General features: G+C 23.8%; 1 protein-coding gene across 1 annotated transcript; it reads right to left on the bottom strand.

The window, feature by feature from the left end:
* Positions 1–371: 371 nt before the first annotated feature.
* Positions 372–15,273, bottom strand: LOC129609840 (nuclear protein localization protein 4 homolog). Its single transcript, XM_055521966.1, has 7 exons — positions 15,116–15,273; positions 12,858–13,007; positions 12,706–12,801; positions 12,445–12,641; positions 11,348–12,075; positions 11,128–11,288; positions 372–419 (listed from the first exon to the last, which is right to left on the bottom strand). Exons 1-7 carry the CDS (start codon positions 15,134–15,136, stop codon positions 372–374), a joined length of 1,401 nt encoding a protein of 466 aa, XP_055377941.1. The 5' UTR covers positions 15,137–15,273.
* Between the last annotated feature and the right edge of the window lie 5,937 nt (positions 15,274–21,210).

Here is a 21,210-nt window from a genome sequence, read left to right as displayed (position 1 = left end):
TAAAGGTTCTATTTGATGACAAGAATTAGAAAAAATGTCTAAATAAACTTTATCGCAAATTTAATGAATATTCACATATTATATATATATTGAATAAAATAAAATTATGTTAAGAACAGATTACATTATAGTAAACATATTTATTACAGAAACTTTGAATTTTATTTAAATTTGCGGCAAGCACCTCAAAAGTCAGCAAAAAATGAAAAACCTACAAATCATACGAAAACCACTTTTTACTTATATACATATACGTCCAAAGAAATTCAACACATTTAAATTTTCAATATACAAGAATTTAAAAGGTTTTAAAAATTAAAGTCTGTTAAAAGCTTTTAAGTCTTTGGAAACAATTAGTATCGAACTAAAAATTAATTGCAGTGACTTCTTAGAACCAAACGTGTTTCATCGGTTTCAACCTTAAATTTCCAAAATAAATAATTAATTGATTAGATTAAATATTTCAAGTTGAAATTTTTAAATACATAATATTTAATTTCTGTAGCTGATTATTATGATACTTCATTACATGAAACATGAATTTTGATTATGATTTATGAATTTTGAAACACAATAACATTTAATTAAATTGATTCCAAGAGCAATACGAACTACCTGCCATAAGTAGTTCAATTGTTCAAAATGAAATTTTTCTGAATATTCATCACAAAATATATTGCTACCAATTTTCTGCACAAATACTGCAAATTTAGGATAAATTTTAAAAGTTTTCATTAAATTTGAGCTAAAATATATTGGAAGTAAACAGTCGACGCTTTTATTCCAAATAAAATTTTAATTGCAAATTATCAGGAGTAAAATAAAAATATATATACTACATGTTAAGTAGAGTATACACATATACATAATACATATATATGATAAGTGTTATACACATACACATAACAATAATATGTATATAACACTTAATTTAACTAGAAATATAGCACCTTGCCAAAAATTAGATTGCGCAATATAAAAGCTATTTTGTTCAGTGCTAAAGTAACAAACACTCAATTGTACTGAACAAAAAAGAATGATAAAATTACCTAAGTAAATTTTAAGTGTGAATAACAAAGTGCGTTAGTATTCAAAATTAAACTGAAAGGGATTATATATGTATAATAAATAGAATAATAAATTTAATTTGGTACGATAATAACGAAGTATAGCTATCGGAAAGTATATTATACTAATAATAAATAAAATATTTAATAAAAATTAATTAAAATGTATTTAAAACATTTGTAATTGTAAAATTTTTAATTTACGTACTTATATATAACACAAAAGATTTATGTGAATTCTAAAATGGGAAGAATAAGTAAAATTTTATAAATTTAATTAATATTGATAACAAAATATTTAATATGCCCAAAAATGCAGCATTAAAATTGAATATTTTTATATCGATATATTAAATATTGTATTTGAATCGATTTTTTAAAGTAATTCACATAAATTCTTCATAAAATAAATATAAATATGTATTTAATTATAGTTAAACAATTAAGTGTCTTCAATAAGCGTTGTAAAAACAAAAAAATAAAAACGAGTAGCTAACTAGTTAGTAGTTTTGAAACAAATGTAACAAAATATAATAAAAAGAGAAACTTTTTAACAAAAATTATATTTTTCTAATACGCAAACTGAAAAACAAAAAATGTAAAATTTTAAAATATTTTAAAATTACCAAAAAGTAAAACAAGAATCACAAATAAAACCGAGAGAATCTTTTATTATCATATACTTTACATAAAATTATATTTATCAATTATAACCATCATTATATGTAAATATAAATAAGTATATAAACATGTATATTTTGTAACAATATGTAAAATATTAAAAAAAAAGTAAAAAAAATCGATGTTGTGAAAAATTATAAAACACTTAGATTATTCGTTAGATAAAGGAAAACAAAAAGTAAATATAATTTAAATCTACTCATAAATATTCGTATATATAAAAATTAATAAACACTGTAACCGAAATGTGTAAAAATTTCACGAAAAAATTAGAACAAGAACAAGATCATTAGCCTTATTTTGAATTTTGAAAATCAAAATATTTTTCGAACGACGACTTCGTTTTCACTTAGTTATAATATTATACTTACTTAAAAAATAAACTACAAATCTTTTTTCCCTTTTAAATAAAAAATTTCTTATCTCTATTATTCCTTATTCTCTATAATATTTTAGTCGCTATAAAATTTATTTCCTATTTCTGGACGATAATATAAATTTGCATAATCGAACAAAGTTACATTATACAAAAAGAATAAGCATTAACAGCAGAAAGTCAGTCGAAACAAATGTGGATATTTCATTCAGTAAAACAGATACACTATTTTATTAATCTCAATCTAGCTATTTTAGAATTATAATCCGCATTTGTACACGCTGCATTTCAAATCGAAGATTAATAATTTTTATACTTCTTCGATTTTTATGAAATGAAATGAAAAAGCGAATTAGTCAACATTTAGTGCAAAAACCAAGAGCAAAGTTTAATTGCATATATGTACGTAACGCTGTGTATTTTAAATGAAATTGAAACACAAAGTTTGTATTTAATACAGAAATTTAATGTTATTTGCAATTCTATGTCATTTCTCAAAATACATTAAGAGTATTTAAATCTGTGATCATACAATGATTACATGCAATTGCACACAAACATAAGAGAAATGTATTGAATATTAAAGTATAAGTAATTATCATTTATTTATATTAAAAGTTAATATTAAATGCTATTTCTTCTTTTTATTGGAAATGATAACTTTTTGAATTCTTTATCACTTATTAAATATACTGTTTTGACCTATCGCTGGTATTATTTATCAAAATTTATCAAAAATTTTATTATGACAAACAACAAAGAAAACATTAATTTTTATTATTGTAATATTGAAATAGTTTTGTACAAAAAGAAAGAATAGTACGATTTTTAAATTCTTTATTGTTTCCGTCCAATTAGTAAATATTATTTGTGTTTGAATGACTGTAGCTTGCATTTAGACGAATTCATTTTTCAGTATTAACAAGAATAATATATTCAATTAATTTTATTTTTCATGTAAAGAATTATAAGTTCTTATTCGCGAAATTTAAAAAAAATATTTGTACCTTAATAAATTGAAAATGTTATAATCACTGTAAATTAATGTAAAAAACGTAGATATATAAATGTATTTACTGTGTTTATATATAAATATAATGTATGTTCCACGATATAATTAGAAGGAATAATAAAAATATAAAAAAGCTTTCGATATGTTGATTAATGAACAAACATAATCATTATTATATATGAAAATATTAAACCCACGAAATAATACATTTACATACAATAATAAATTTATATATATATACAATTCATACTAATACTAGTTAATAAGAAATGTATGTAATAGTATATAAGTTGATGTAAAGATTTTAAGTACAAGGGATATGTCATAAAAGAAAACAAAATTAATTAATAGAATACAAATCGAAAAATATTTATCCATTTTAAATATTATTGTTTAGTTTTCTTTAAAAGCATGTGCAATTAAAGTAAAACATGTATTAAAATTTTTAAATATAAAATTAGAAAAATTTAAAATAGTACACTATATATCTATTTATTAATATAATACAATTAAGAAACGATACAAGAATTACAACAAAATAAGAACCTAATTCAAACAAGAAACAAAAATGACTGAATTTTGATTTTTTTTCTTTTTAATGGAGCAATTATCAATTCACTAACAAATACCGTAAATTCATAATTGATGGAGGAATGATTCAGATATGTTAAATATTTTTATTATTGTTTTAATAAGTAGAAGATTTAAAGATTCAATAACACTCACTATTTGCATTTTGTATGTGGCAATTTTCAGTTAAAAACCAAATTTTTTGTTAAAAACTGTAAAGAAATATTGAACATTTTGTGAAACAATTTCGAATCGAAGTTTTTAAATTAAAACTAAATATTGTGTTGCCTAAAATACGCTCAATTAATATTTTTTCCCCTTTAAATCACAAATTTGATTAAACAATAAATATTTTTTCTAAATAAATAGTCGAAATATATGCACATTTTTCTCATTTTTCCCTTTTTAATTCCACTCTTACGTGTGGTTTTTACATTGAATATTGCATCTACATATAAATTTGCGAATATGACGCTTTTAAGCTTTGAACAATATAATATTAAGCTTGAAATAGAATCTTTAAATGCTTTTAGCACATTTACATGAATAACTGCCGATTGTTGCATACAATTTCAACTGCCAAATTGTTATCTGGTGAACTTTTAAAAGATATTCTTTTATTCTCAATACATTACATGTAACTTATGGATCAAATGTTTAAATATTATTATTACTTGTCTAATACGAATTAAATAAAATAGAAATAAATCTGCGAAATGAGCTTTGATACAAATCACACGTGAACTATATTTGGTTTTGTACACAAATATTTTTTTTGTGTAAATTTAAAGTGAAATTCAAAGGAATTATAAAATTAAATTTGAAGTTTTTGAAGTGTGTTCAAATTAAAGATGCAACGCATTTACATTTATTCTATTAGCTTTTGTACCTATAAATCATATAGAGTATATTCAATTTGTCCCAACGTACATATAAATACCAAGAAGGAAGCGTTTTCGACCTTATAAGATATATTTACATACTTATATCTGTTTATCTCTTATACATATAAGTATATATATGTTTAACTAAAAGAGAAAACGCTAGTGAAACTTAGCGCAAATGCTTATTTTTATTTTTCGTTGAGCTACATTTTTAATGAGCGTGATCAGCTCACTGGAAAGAATACACTTTTATATGTGAACTTATTAAAGTTACTTAATTTTTTTAATATATTTCGAACTATTTAATTTTATATGCATTGACTAACTGCGCGTGTGATTGCCTTGCAGAGAAAAGCTTTTTATTCGTAAACATCTGCTTAATTTTTTAAATTCACCAAAACCCTTCCCAACATATATTTGTCACTATTTTAATACGCCATCTGTCCGAATTCTGATACCTGGCCGGGCCAATTTCGAAAACATTCGTAAAAAATTTTAATTTCCACAAGTTCTAAATTGCATATTTTAGTACGAAATTCGCAACACAACTGAAACCGAACGCTTTTCATATGAACGCGGAATATCTAATTCAAAAACACAATGCTGCCAGTGAAAATGTATGTATAGCAAGGCCCAATATAAATTATACTGTTACTTTCAGTACAGTATCCTGTAAATGTGCAACAATTTAAATATTAATTTTAAAATGAACTTTTAAAATTTTTAATGAGTATTCTAAAAGTAAAACAAAACTTTTCCCACCAAAACATATTAAATAGTTTAAAAAACTTAAACATGAAATATTTAAAATAATGCTAGTGAAAGCGTATATATAATTAATATTATTTAAAAACAAATTGTTTATACTTATGTGTTTTTTTAATTTAAATTTTTATTATTTTTGACAACATTATTCTAAACTGTATTATCAAAAACCAATATACTACATAGACAAAAAATTAAGGTATCTACAATTAATATTTTTTTAAAAAGTAATTGTATAATTTTTACAATAAAAACCAAAAAAAAAAAAATAGTTGAAAAATAACAATTAATAATAATAAAAAAATAAACATTTTAAAAACAGAAATTTTTAAAAGGCTTGTGATGTCGGTTTTGTTAGAACGTAAGATCTTTTTAAAAAAATACTAAAGACGAAAAACATAAAAAAACTACTAAAAAAACTTTCTTATAAATTTATTTACCATAAATTTTTCTTTTAAACAACAACTATTAATTATTTATAATTTCATAAGAATTCTAGTTTTACTATACTTACTAGAAAAAATAATATATTTGCACTCGAATTCGATATTTATATTAGAGTAAAATAAAATTTTTAAATTATTTAAAAATTCATACATACATATAAACATAAAGATACATTCTTTACATTAATGTCAATTTTATAAAAATAATTTATTTTAAAATAAAAAAAATTTTCTTTTTACTCGAAATTTAAAAATTTTGATACTTAAACTTTATTTTAATAATCATATCATACGTGTTGTGGGGAGGGATTTTTATTAATTTTACTACGTTTATTGCTTTCTCCTCTATTTTATTGGGATATACAAGGATAATCTGGGCCAATATTTAATGAGAATAAAAATAGAAAACTAAGAAAATAAAAAAAAAATTTTTTTTACGAATTTCCAATTAGTAAATCTTTGTACAAAATTTTATAGGAAGTACTGAACGAATAAAAAAGTAGTAAGTAGTAATAATTACTTCGTGATAATTTAAATTTAAAAAGTCAACAAAATAAAACAACAAAAGATTTTCCCAAATTAAGAAAAATTTTAATAAAAATTGAAATGAAATAATTTGTCACTTTATAGTAAAATATAGCCTTACAATATTTCATGCTTTGTAACAATTGAACTATGTTTTTGTTTCAATACTTTTAATACCATCTACATTTATGTTTTACATTAATACTTACTTATCTTTTTTAACAAATTACAATTTAATTATTGATAACCCAAAATATCGACTTTACTTTAACCTACTTTTACTTTAGTGTAAAATTCTGAATTTGAAAATTTAGAATTCTAATTCAAAATTTTACACTGTAATATAGAATTCTTTCATTTTAATTCAAAAGAATTTAAAAAAGTTAATATCGGAATAAAATTAAAGTTACAATTTTTATTTAACTTTCAATTGTGAAAAATAATAATAACTTTAATTATTTAATTATTAAATTGTATGACAAATTGTGAAGTTATGTAAGACTAATACTTTACTTAAAAAATTTTCAAATTTAAAGAAAAATCATTAGTGACTTTAAAAAATCCTCGGTAAGAATTAAATTCAAATATTTAAATGGATGAAACTTATAAAATATTTTATACTTTTGTAATAATAAATTTTTCTTCCTCTTATAGCCAACTTAAAAGAAAATTAGAAAACGGATACAAAAAAAAATTATTTAAATCTATATATACATATAATAAACTTATTTAATCGAAGTAAAACTAAAATACTTTTCTTTTTGGACGAAACGGATACCGATAGAATTTTTCAAATTTTGAAATTTAATTATTGAATTTATTATGTGATAATAATTAAGCACGTAATCAAAGTTTTTGAACAATTGTAATTGAAAACAATTTTTAATCATTAATTCGTTTAACACTTAGAAATTAAAAATTTCAGTTAAAAGTCGAAATGAAAGACAATCCCAGAGCCCAGATATTGCGGTACAAATTTACAAAAATTATGATTAAAATTTTCATATAAAACAGGAACACATGTAAATTGGATTACTTATAACATATAATTAACTCTTTAAGACACTAAATTTACATACATGAACAATTAATCTTGAAAATAATTTTATTTTAATAAAATTCAATTTTAGTAATTAAAAAATTGTCCCAAGAAATAATATGAATTTCCTTTTATTTTACTTCAATTGAATTGTGAAAGAAATTTAAGGAAAACAAAAGCTTTAAAAACAATCTTATAAAAAATAAAAAACTAAAAAAATTTTAATACAGAATGAAATTGAAAAATTTGATTTGAATTTAATTTTTTAAATGCAAGATATACTTGAGCAAAAAATTGTACCAGTTGCAAATTATATACATACATATGAAAAACATTGGAAATGAAAAAACGGCGAAAACTTTATAATTACAAATTATGTCAATTTTATGTTTGGAAACTTACATATGTATGTATAAAAACACAGGTAACTAAATTTTAAAATGTTCTTAAATGGAGTGATAAAAATTTTCTTCAATGATTTCAAGTCCTTTTTATAAAACAATAAATCCCAACATTGTTCCATAATTTTTATATTTTCAAGAACTCGAGAAAATATTTTCAAGACCATTAACATGTAGGTATTGCAATTAATTTCAGTTTTGCTTAAACTAAAACTTAAATCAAATACCAAGATTAAAAGTTTTTTTATTTCTTCTCTACGATTAGCCTTTAACTCGGTTCAAATTGAAAAGCAATACGAGTATATTGCTGAAAAGTCCTAGAAAAATTTTCATTTCAGTTAAGGGATGATATTTGAGTAAAATTGAGAAATGTATGTTATACGTTTTTTTTGAAAATTTTTATTGTTATTTTGGAATAAAACGTGTTTGATAATTTTTTATTTTAATTTTGTACAAAAATTTAACGAAAAATTTTATCTCTACCAAAAGAACTTTAAAATTTTTGAAAATTTATTTGAGAAATCTCAAAAATTTATCAAAATTATTAAATCAACCAAATACAATTTTTTTGAAAGAAATAAAACATTTAAAAAATATAAACTTATAGATACTATGTAAACATTTAAACTAATACTCATCCAAAAAGTTTGTGATCGTCTATAGAAATAAAGTCTGTTATTGAAATAAAACGGTTTTAAACACTTTTTTATCTTACTATATTTATTCAAAAAATAATTGAAATCTAATCAAAATCTAATATATATGTATGCGTTACATTCGAATACTACTGAAATGATCATAAATCCTGTGTAAATTTTATCAAGGTGTATCAATAAAATTTTAAAGTTTGTAATATTTTAATAATAAGAATTTTATTATTTATCTTTCTAATTAATAGAAAGTTAAACCTTTCATGGTTTCAAATACCAACCATTAAATTACTTTTCTCTTTGTGTAACAATAAAGAAAATATTAATGAATAAGTCTACCTCTGAATTTCTCTATAGCTTATTAAATTTGGTTATAAATTCTAATGATGTCAATGAATAGTGGTGAATTAAATATATTGCATATAATTGGACAGGTGATTTTTATTTCAAAAAGTTATTCTTTTAAAGTTTAATCCAATTACGATATGCTAAATTGCCTAAATAAATTTGTAATAAATTTTAATAATTAAATTTTGTAAAAATAAAATAAACTGTCATATTTGGTTACTAAGATTAGCAGTAGATACATTATTGCTCTAAATCTATAAAAAAGTATTATAGTTTTTTGTTTGATATTTCACATCAATAAAAAATTATTTTTCAATGAATATATTTCAATATTTTGAATATTGCGCATACAAAATGAAATGTTGAAATCGCATGCACATAAAAAGAAAAACTAAATCCAATTATTTATTACTTCTTGAATAAAATTTGCACAGAATTGTTTTGTTATTGAAAATATTAACCAAAAGTTGCAAAAAATCTTCTTAGTCTCTCTTTGGATATTCCGAATCACTTTAAAAAAAATTGCAAAAATACAATCTTTTCTAACTTACGAATTCTGTAAATTATAATAACAATTGACTTTTTTTTTAAATATAAATCGATTAAAAGTTATTATACATATAATAAACTTATTGAAATTTCAGAACTGTTTAATGTGAAATCAATGTGTTAATAGTTATATAAAAATAATTAAATACAAAAAAAAAAGTAAAATAACCTGATACTAAAAAATGGAAAAGTATATATAAATAAATAAGTAGTTATTAGGATAAATCATATTATATTACGTACATATAGATACAAAATATTTATGTATTATGTTGTACATTCAAAAAGAATTTAAAACGAAAATTACAAATCGAAATATTATAATATTAAAATGTAAAATTAAAAAAAAATCAAATAAAAAAATACAAACATTTATTTATTAAAATCAATTTTCGAAGAAACTTAAAAACATTCGATAAACTTTTTAAGTTTTCTTTAAAAAATAAAGAAACAAATTTAAATTATAAATACATATATTAAAACTCGTTTAGACATAATAATAAAATGAAAATAAATTATCACAGTGTACGCATACACAATGATTTAAAATGATAAAATAGATATTTTCAAATAAAAAGGAGATAACTTACAATGTCCTATTGTGTATATTCAAACAAAAACATATATATATATATATTAAAATAAATAAAGATAAATGTAAATGTTTAAAAAAAAAGAAAAAAGTTCATCAAAAGAAATGAAAAAAAAGTTGAGAAAGTTTTTAATTTTTTTTAATACCGAAATTTTTTGAACACTCAATTGTGAACCTGATAATAGCACTGATTGCAAATCAAAAACTTTATTAAAATTTTCGTACCTCTAATTTTTAAGCATATAGCATTTTAATTTATATATGTATGCTACATTATAAACTTTATTCGAATCAATTAATTGATTTAAAACCCTGATGAGAAGTAGAAGGAATAGGTTTTGCTCCATACATGGAGTAGTCTCCATACATCTCCTACTTCATTTTTGTGCTATACACATATCTGATTTTCTGAATGGCTTGTAATATTAATATTGTGGTATTAGAAAGAGGATTTTAAGAGAACACTATGCTTAAATGAATTCAGACCAAACAAATGGTCCAAGAAGTACTTAACTAGTACCAATACTTTTAACTAGTGAAAATAATTTTATTTTAAAATCAATAGTCTGCATAAATTTTAAAATCAATAGTCTGCATAAATATTTCGGATTGATAGCCAGGCAATATCATTTATATCAGGCAATAAGTCTATTATATGCCCTTAAAGGGAGAATTAAAATTAAAGAACTCAATATAACCATTTTATTAAATAATACTGCAAGTTGTTGAACTCATTCATTTTTAACGATGGAAAAAAAAATAAAAAAAATGGGTTTTAAAATAGTGGTTAATTTCAACTTCAATTTCGTTATTTCAATTATTGCCTAAGTTGCAATTTTACTGCATTTCCAAATTTTTAGAAATGTGCTAATAAGAATTGTTCATTTGGCCTATTTATTATCTTAGCGGGTATGAAACATTCATAAGACCAAGTTCATGGTATTTGAATTTATTATTGTATTACAATTGCTAAAATAATGTATTTTGACAACGAAATTATGCTATTATCTAACGAAATTATCTAGCTCATATGAGCAAAACAAAATATTTTGATCACTTATTGGTCCAAATAAGTACGTTCGAATTTTGAAAATATTAAACCCAAAAATAGTACCAAACTCTTTATAGAACATATATAAAAAGGACAGAAAAAAGAATATGGCTGATATTGTTCGCATTCCTACATCATTATAAACCATTTTGATAAAATCAAGACACTAACCTTATAATAAACGTCCGGTACATATTGAGTTTCCGATGATTCTCGAATATATCCCAATTCTGGAGCATCCTTTGTTGGGATCAAACAATCATCTCTTACTAATGCCATGCATTGAGCAGACACAGCATAACCTTCCATATGAACTTGTTTAGTTTTATCACCTAAAATTGAATGAACATTATCTCAAATTCATAAGAGTATGGTTAAAAACTATTCTTACCAGTTACACAAACAGTTACAAATTTTGAACCGAAAACACCACTCGATGCATAACGACATGGATTGGGATTTTTATTTTGTAAATTACCAGCCATAATGCATTCCTGTGCTGTTAAAAAATGTGTTTCAATGCCACGTATTTGTTTTACAGTACCGGCTGCCGCATCTTCACTTATTAAATCAGTGAATATCCAACCGACACGTTTCAACCCTAAGGCACGTGCAACTTCATCTACTTCAGATTCATGTTCATCGTCCAATAATTTTATTGAATCTCTTGAACTTTCTTGGGGAGGTTCATAAATTGCAGCAACTCTTGCTCTAATACCTAATGGAACATCCGAGTGTTGTTCATATGTTCCATATAAAAATCCCATTCTCTGGTGACCAGTTGTACGCCAGTAATTTAGAAAACGTTCAACTAATGCTGTATTCTCAAACATCACATTGTCAACATGGCGATATATCTGCCGATTTAATGTAATAGCTGACGGTTGACATTTTGAACAAATACCTTTTGGCCACGGCAAATGTTCACGACAACCTGGCTTTATTCGGCAATTAATTTCTTCAAATGGAACGAATTTTCCGCGATCAACACCAGATGTTTGTTTTCGTAAGTATGAATTAAATGATAAATGTTTAATTTTTTGTTCATTTAAATATGATTCATCGTACGGATCAATTGCAGAACAATGGACACAACAACCGTTTATATTGTGGCGGCAGCTAAAAATATATAAAAATTAATTACTGACACCTTTAAATAAATGTTTCAAACATTTGGTAAAAACAACATGATTTACTTTTTCACTAGAATCAGACACATATTTTTTAATTGCAAATCGGGTTATGTCAATAATCACATTAATAATGACACATCAGAAAGTTAACTGAAGTTCTATTTCTCATGAAAATTAATTTTTTTTAAAAAAATAGTCAGAAAGAGTGAACATGTTTCAATAGTTATTTTTTTAGTAAGTTAACCATAGAAATTATGCTACAATCGGCAAATAAGAGCGACGTAAGAAAAAAATGTTGTTTTTATCAAATAGTTCAGATTCAAAAACTTTCAAAAGTCAAAAAATAAAAATTTACAGTTTACTGTCTCTACCACGCTGGATGCGTCCATCAGTTTTTGCCAAAATAATGTCCACTTCATCTTCTTTTAAATCTTGATTTTTAGAAATTGATTGACGAAAATCTGAAGAGCTTGCATTATCCTGATTTGCACTTTGCGAAGCTGTTTGGCCAAAATCTTTACTAAATTTATCTACTGCCTGAATACTTGTTCTCTGTAAAGCATATGTGAGTATTATTTTAAAATAATATTGATTATAGAATAAAAATATATTTTACTCTTGCAGAGGATGTTCCCGACATTATCTTGAAGTAAATAATATCTCCATGTTGCAAGCCATTACCTTCTATAGTTTGTGAACGCGTGGAAATCAACTAAAATGGCCAGTCATTAATATAATTCAACAAATATAACTTTGTTTAAATTTTACCTCTTTGGTGAAATTTCTCTCTTTAAAAATTGCAAAATCAAAATCTTTTAATTTTAATGATCTATGGACTTCTTCATAAAGTTCCTTCAAAGATGCGGTCGATGGTATATCAATACGTTTCATGCCATCAGGCGATTGTATGCGAAGGGTCTGCAATTTAAATTTTTTTTTATTTAAAATAGATGAGCTTGATATGTTTGATTTTGATAAATTTTTTGAGGGCTTCAAATGATTCGATATGCTTGAAGTATTTTTTTTAACACCACTATCTTTTATAACTTTTTTCTGCATAATTCGTACGAAACAAGTATCCAAACTTCAAATATCAATTTTCTATGTAATTAATAAACCAACTAAAAATTGTTTTGTTCCTGTTTTACTGAATAATCATTTAATTTAGAACGAAATTTAAAAATAGACTAAAATATTTATTGTTAATGAAAATTTTCTTTCAAGAGATTGTAGGTACCCACTTCCTAAATTTTGGCAATGAAAGTACTTTATTTTAGTTTTGTTGTATTTTGTTCAAATTCAAGTTTTTTTGTTTTTTTGTTTTGTTTATTTTAGTTTTGTTGTACTCAATTTTCAAATTGAAAATTATTCACCTCTTATTTACTAAAGAATTCAAAATCTTGAAAAAAAAACTTTTAAGGTAGGTATGATTTTAATTATTTTTTTAATTTCTGGCATTTAAAATAATTATCACAATGTAACTAGATTTGAATTTTGTAAATTGAATTAATTATAACCAAAATATAATTAGGAATTGTTGCTTCAAGAAGTTAAAGTTTTTTGTATGGGATCTTATAAACTTATGGTTAAAAAATTTAAAACGCATTAAGCAATTAAACTTACAGAATTGTAACTTTTAAGTATCGCGTAAAGACGATGTCGCACAAAAGAATAAACAACGTTGCGTCTTTTATAAAAGAGTGTCTCAATTGCTATCAGAGACATTTTATATTAAATTTAACGATTGACTAAATATATGCACCAAACGAACATTGCCGTCATACTGTTTTAAAAACGGATAGAAATATTTTTTTATTTCAAGTGCATTCTGCTATTTAAAATTTTAAATAATTATATATATATATTAATAACTATAAATAGGTATCTAAGTAGATAGCAATACTGTAATAAAACTAATGTAGGTAATCCAAAATACTTTGTCATTTATTGGAATAATAGAATTTTATAAATATAACTGAAGGATGATAAAAAGTGAAAGTTGTAAATGTTTAGATATTTCATCGTTTGTTGTTGATGCAAAAGACTATTATTATTTACAAAATTTTTAAAAATTTTCTAAACTAAAAAGTCATTTTTAAATAAATTATTTTAAATATTTAAAAAGTTCATTCACTTCTTTCAACAAGGACTTACGCCTTTTCCGTATTTTTGTTTTTATATTAGTTACGTTAGATATGTAGCTAGGTTTTACGTTCATTTTTTTATTCAGCCCTTTAATCTTAATAAGATAGGTACAGAAAATACTAACAAAAATATTAAATTTTGTTTTTATATTATCGCATATAAGTGTACATTTAAACAAGGTCATATAGCTATAATTCCTTATATAAAAGTATCTACAGAAATACAGATGGATACATGAGTATATTTATGCAGAAAATGAAGTAAATAAATATGTACTTACTTATGTATATAACAAATTACAACCGCACCAAGTCGGTATACTATTATCGGGGCATTGACCTTAGTATAAACAATGTTATTGAAACAATTTGGATATTTTTCATAATATTATTAAGTAAGATGATTTGTCGGGACCTTTTAGTGTTTCGTTTTAAATTTCGTTAAATCTATCAACCCAATATTATCATAATGAAAACATATTGCGAAAAACTACTGTTTATCTATAAATCTGATTATGTACTGACCGGCATTTTTTTAATTTTGAGAATTAAAATTTTTGTTGGGTTCGGTCCAATATAACCATTACAAATTTTTAAAAATTTTGTATCGTCATTCTTTTTAAAAATAACTTCTTGTGACGAAGGAATATAAAATTTGTTGTATTGAGAACAAATTGGGAAAAATATTTCAATAAAATTCACAATCTTCCAATCAGCTGAAATTAGTTATATTTTTTTTGTATATAAGTACACTATTTTGTTGTTTTTATGTTATGTACTAAACTCGCCGAAAACAAAATCAAAGCAAAGTTTACTTCTAACCTCCACATTTATTCAGGATATTTTTACGTTTTCACAATTTAAAAATCCACTTCAACTTACTATTTCTCCTGATAATGCCATTTTTTCTTTCCCTTTAATTCAGAATAAATAATTTTGTTTATCTTGAGTAAAATTTATTTTAAATTTTAATGTAAATTCAACAAAATATCGTGAAATTAGTCGGCAAATTTTAGATTAACACAAAAAACATAAATATATCAACCAATATATGAAAATGAAATGTCAAAATTTTTAAATGACATATGACAATTTCTGTTTTAATTTTGCTTTTTTTAATCTGACAGAATATAATAAAGTTGCCAGTGTTGTAAAAATTCCTATATGTTTCAATATAATGTGTTTCAAATTAATTGACATCTAGCGGATGTAATACAAAATAAATCTTTTCTTAAACATCTATATCCATTAGGTAATAATAAAAATTCCTAACAGATGGCACTTGTAACTCTTTTACATACATATCTTAGAAAAAATGAAAAAAATATTTAGGAAAAAATTAGAGATCTACAGTGAGTTTTAAGTTAAATTCTACTGATATCATTACAATTACCTAATTTTTAAAATACATTACAAAAAATAAGGTTCGTATTGAATTGACCAATTAAAAATTATGTAATTGATAATATCCGTATCAACATATAATTGATCCTTCGCTGTAAAATTTCAAACCTTTTCCTCCGAAATTTTTAGCGACTGCCGTGCATAAAATGGGAGAGGTTTTGTGATAGCACGAAATTTCGCATGTCGAGTTTTTGATGGAATCGAATTTCTTCATACTAGGGAAACGCAAACAAATTATTTTTAGAGAGATGTCTGTCAGATTGTCTGTCATTATGTTTGTGCAAATCAATATCTCAAATTCAGCTAAAGCGATTTTTAAGTTAATTTATATCTGAGTTTCTTTTAAAGATGAGAAGGTTTGATCAAATTTTAGAATATGTCAGTTCTCTGGAACTGGATCTTTACCAATTCTGAGACAATTTTACGTTCTTGACTATTTTTTAGAAAATAATCAGTGGATTGTTCTGAAATTTTATGTAACATATTAGTTTCGCCTGACAATAATTCACCTAACTTTTTATAAGAAAATCATGTATCAGCAAATTGATTTTTACTATGGACCGAATTTACATTTTTACTTATATACGGAGAAATAATTAACCAATTTGAAATTTTATATTTAAAATTTGGACATTAAAACAATGAAGTATGTAGTTAATTTTTCGCGAGTTTCACGGCTCGAAAATAGAATTTTCAGTATACGGACCGAATTTTCATATTTAATCATATGTACATTAGGAACTGATTAACGAAATTTTCTGAAATGTACTCGTATTATTTGGATTCTAGTTTTTAAAATAATTAGCGGAGAAAATTCACCAGCGAAATTAGATCACAAAAGATAAACCTCTGCTTAGAATCAAATTTACATTTTTCTGGACACATTAACTAAAATTTACTTTCTATTTTTTATAAAATTTGAAGTAAATATTTAATGGAAATTTTCATAATTTTATGAAATACCATAGAAATCCGGTCGGGTGTGCTGCCAGAATCAGCTTGTTTTTTCTTGCTTCTAAATTTTCGTAATGAATGGGTTATTTCAGATAATGGTTTCTTATTTTGAGAAGTTCTAGCTGATGAAGTTACAAAAAATTTTTGTTCTGCCAATTTTGGCCAAAAGCTTATTCATCTTAAACCAATGAAGTTATAAAGGTCAACCAATTAGGGTCAAATAAAAGATTGGAATGAAAAATACATATGTTCATACATATATTAAATACAAATAAAATTTAAATGCTTCAAAACCCTAAAAAACTGATTTTGGGTAAATATAAATACAAGAGATAAGTATGTAGTATGTTTTGCCGAACTAAAGAAAAAAAGCTATTCAAATATGTAAATACTGTTTTATCGTAAATTTAAAAGTAGCCGCGGAAATTTAAGCTTTTCTTTATTTTATGAACTAAAGAATCATAAGTACATGGTGGAGTCAACCTCACTGAACACATAAATATCACTACAATATCTTAATTTAATGGAGATTTTCGGGTATAAAAATCTACGCTTTTACAATTTTGACAAAATTCATGTCTGCAGTTCAAGGAAATTAAAATTTCGTCCGGGATCTCGCAGGAATAGAAGTTTCATGTAGAATATCAAACAAAAGAATTTGCCAGTATTTAATAAAAGTAAATAGCTTGCGCTAATAAGGTGTAAGTTTTGGATATTTGGTGGAGGTTTTAATTTATTTCTCTTCAAGAGGTTTAACTCTATTGATAGGTGTTGAGTAAGAGTAAAGTGAATACAAAACAATTAAATTATTTTTTATACATATAACGGCATGATATAGTATTCAATTCAACCGTTTTGCAAAATAAAACTTAATTTATTTATTAAACAATTTCTTACAATTATTAAATAATTACAGGAAATTCCAAAAGAAATAGAACAATTTTCAAGGACATTGTAATAATGTCCTACATAGATAAATGATTACTCATCGATTTTGTAAAGTGTTTTTATATGTAAATGGTGTGGCTAGTACACAATTACTGTCCCCATTTTCTGAATGTTTTTTATTATAGTTCCCATATGTATGTATGTATTTGGCTCGTGAAAAATTGACACAAAATGATCAAGTTGGTACCACCAATATATCAGTAAATTTTTGCTTGTCTTTTATAGTCTAATTTTTCGTAAATAAAATTATTTGTTAATAATTTCAAATTTATTTTCCCTTCATGAAATGTGTAGCTTGGAGATTCTAATGAATTAAGAAATTTTTTCCAAGAAGCTTTAGTCATTGTTACAAACATTATTGTATGACACAAAAAAATTTTGTTTTTCCAATTTTTTTTGCTGATTCAGACTATTTGAAGTATTTAATTTTTTCCACAGTCCTAAAGTAAAAGTTTTGACTATGACCTTTATTTATTGTAAACGAAAGAGCCTACGTCAATTTGCCCTAGGGTTTCTTGAGTTGAAATTGTAAGTTCTTTATTTGAATCAGCTTTTTGCAATGTTTTTAATTTTGCACCATTTTATTTTTATAACGCCACACCAGTCGAAAGCAAATAAAAGTCTCTTTAGTTCAGTAATTGCTTTTTTAAAGTCTATATACTAAATGTAATATTTTAGTACCCTTTATAAAACATAAATTTTTTTTAACTAACAAAAATAAAAACTGGACATAACATTTCTTTTCTTAAAAATTTTTAACATTCTTCACTGTTAAAAGTGTGGCGATTTATTTTTAAAATTTCTCTTTTAAATATCTTTCCGTTGTGAGTGAAATTTGCTCTTTCACCAAAACTATAGAAACAATAAATTGTCTATAGTAACAATAAGAACAACACAACCAAAGTTAGATGTCCAACTTGATATGCTCATTACTTTATCTAAAACTGAACCACAAATAATTAGCAAAGAACAGCAATAGTCTTCAAATTAACATTAATGCTATGTGAATTCTTAAAGTATCTTATTATATCTGAAATTTCATTAAATTTTTTTTTATACAAATTGAACGGGCTCCGTATCTTTGAAATAATTTGAAAGGTATCTATTTCACCAAAAATGTTAAGAAACGCTGAGTCATTAACCTATTTTTTTGAGAAAAATTTTGACATTTTAATTTATGCTTTCCATCACCTTGAAAATGTCGATATTATTTCAAACGTTTTTGCTTTTTGTAATATTTTATATAACTCCTAACTATTAACACGCCTATGTCCTTTAAAAAAGTACAATAGCAATTTGTTTATAAATGAGGCGTGTGAATAAATGAATTGCAATCATTTTCTATATAAGAAAGCCACTGCTATCAGCTACTTACCGCTTTTTAGGCTAATGTTTTTTGGTAAACCTAAGGTGTTTAGAATACTATACAATCTTAATTCAACTGCAGAAATTAAAAAGTAATACCAAATCATTGATGATTGAATTTCTATATAAATAGATTTGTATATGCATAAAAATGTTCCAAATACAAACTACTATTCTTAATACTGGTAAGTTCTAATGATGCTTTCCTACTCTTTTAATGTGCATGAAATGAAAGCATTGTGTGGAAAAACTTGATAATTGATTAGAAATTTCTTGAAATGTTTACTCGATATAGACATTTTTATTATTAAAAATTAAAAAAATATACAAAATGGTGGAATATAATTTATATTAGTTTCCCTGGCCTATAAATTTCAAATATCAAATAAAATTCTTGTATGAATTAATTGAAATATTTTTGAGAAAAACAAAAACAAAATGAATTTGGTAATTAATAACGAAATAAAATTCGAAGCTATTAAATTAATATTGACTTTATTATTAAAAATATAACGCAAAAATAATGTCAAGTTACAGCCAGCCTACATATTGTGTCTATATTGAATTTTTATTAGAAATTTGCGTGCATTTGTATAGCAATAATTGTAATTGTTTTTTTTATATTGAAATAAAAATATCCTTAAAACTTTAACAACAAAATTTTCCTAATATCAACAAAATTATTTCATATCAATTACTATGAAAACATATTTTAAATTAATTATTTTATATAAGAATAATTTTGTAGGTAAATGTTAAAATCGCGATTGGTATAATGGAAATGAAGTTTTACTGATCAAATATGTGTTCATATTACATATTATATTTATGTATGTATGTGCATATTTAAATGGTAAAAAATTTAAATTTTCTTTGAATCGGCTAGTTTTAAATTTTTGACAAAATTCTGTTGTAAATTTTGTTGCAAATTCTGTATAAGACGAGAACTTACATAATATAATTGTATAACTTTGGCAAGCGGCCCCAAACTAAGTTTTATTGTGTAAGTCTATAATTTAATCGAATTTGGATAAAAATAATTCCAATTCATTTCGATATTTTTGAATTGCTATTGTATCGAATTTGAATTCGATATTTGCAGATTCGGAGTCAAGTACAGTTACAACTTTTTTTGACGAAATATAATTTACACATGAAGTAAGTATTTTTGAAATTTGAAAAGTAAAAATTTTCATTTCACATAAAATACGTGTATTTAACGGATCGAAATTCCATATAGAGAATTTATTCTAAAGAATCGAGTATATAAAAAACATAAATCTTAAATTATATTATACTGGATTCAAAAACATATTAGTATTGTGTCATTTGAACGTGTTATTCCCAACCTTTTAGTTTGGTTTTATTATAGAAAATCTTTAAATTTTGGAAATTTAAATTAAAATTTGCCAACATCTACTTGAAAATCTAAATTCTTATATATAAAATAAAAATTTAAGAATGATATTACATATGTTAAAAAAATATGAAAACATGGAGCAAAATGAGAAATCGTGAAAGAAGTTCTTCCTACGTAGTTAGTTTTAAGTATAAATTGGTAATATGAGATTTGTGTTTTCCTTGCAAAATAATTTTTTTTCCAAACACATTGGAAATATTTTCCCAAGAAATAATTTTTAGAAACCAATACTTTTTTTAATATGTGGTAACAAGTGTTTGAGAAAGCTTTAAATAGAGTTATATGAAATTAATTGTTGGTTCAAGTTAAAATTTTTGGAAACCATGTAGGCTTGTAGGAGAAGACAATGTAGGCCTCAAAAATAATATTCCTATCCGAATATCCTATAGCGCAACCAAAATTTAGAATTCTTTTACAAAATTGTTTGTTTGTTTGTTTATTTAGAGAGGAAAGAATCATTTATGCAAATTTTGGAGATAAGCTACTTGTATTTCATTATTAAAGATTTGTCGAAAATTAAGACACTAATATTTATTCGTACAACGGATATTTAAGCTTATGGTAATGTTGGCAACACAAAGGATGGGAAATATTTTTGTGCTTTTTTTTTGCATATGAATTTTAAAAACAAAAACAAATGATAGCGTAGTTTCCTGGAAGAAACTTTTATTCAAACATATTTTTGGGTTCCAAAACGGAATTCTAGTTTTGACTGGAACGGAATTCTATGATATATGAAATAAATTGGTTCTGCATGGTTTTTCATGGTCTCAGTTCCAAAAGAGGAAGTTTATTAACAATGTGCACGTGTCTTTTCGGAGTACTCATCAATTGCAAATATCCTAAAAATTTAGTTTTATTAAAATGTATTAGTATTTCTTTAAAA

This window comes from Condylostylus longicornis, unplaced genomic scaffold (assembly GCF_029603195.1).
Source record: "Condylostylus longicornis isolate FDR11 unplaced genomic scaffold, ASM2960319v2 ptg000040l, whole genome shotgun sequence".
Classification (NCBI taxonomy): Eukaryota; Metazoa; Arthropoda; class Insecta; order Diptera; family Dolichopodidae; genus Condylostylus; species Condylostylus longicornis.
This window is presented reverse-complemented; position numbering and strand designations above follow the sequence as displayed.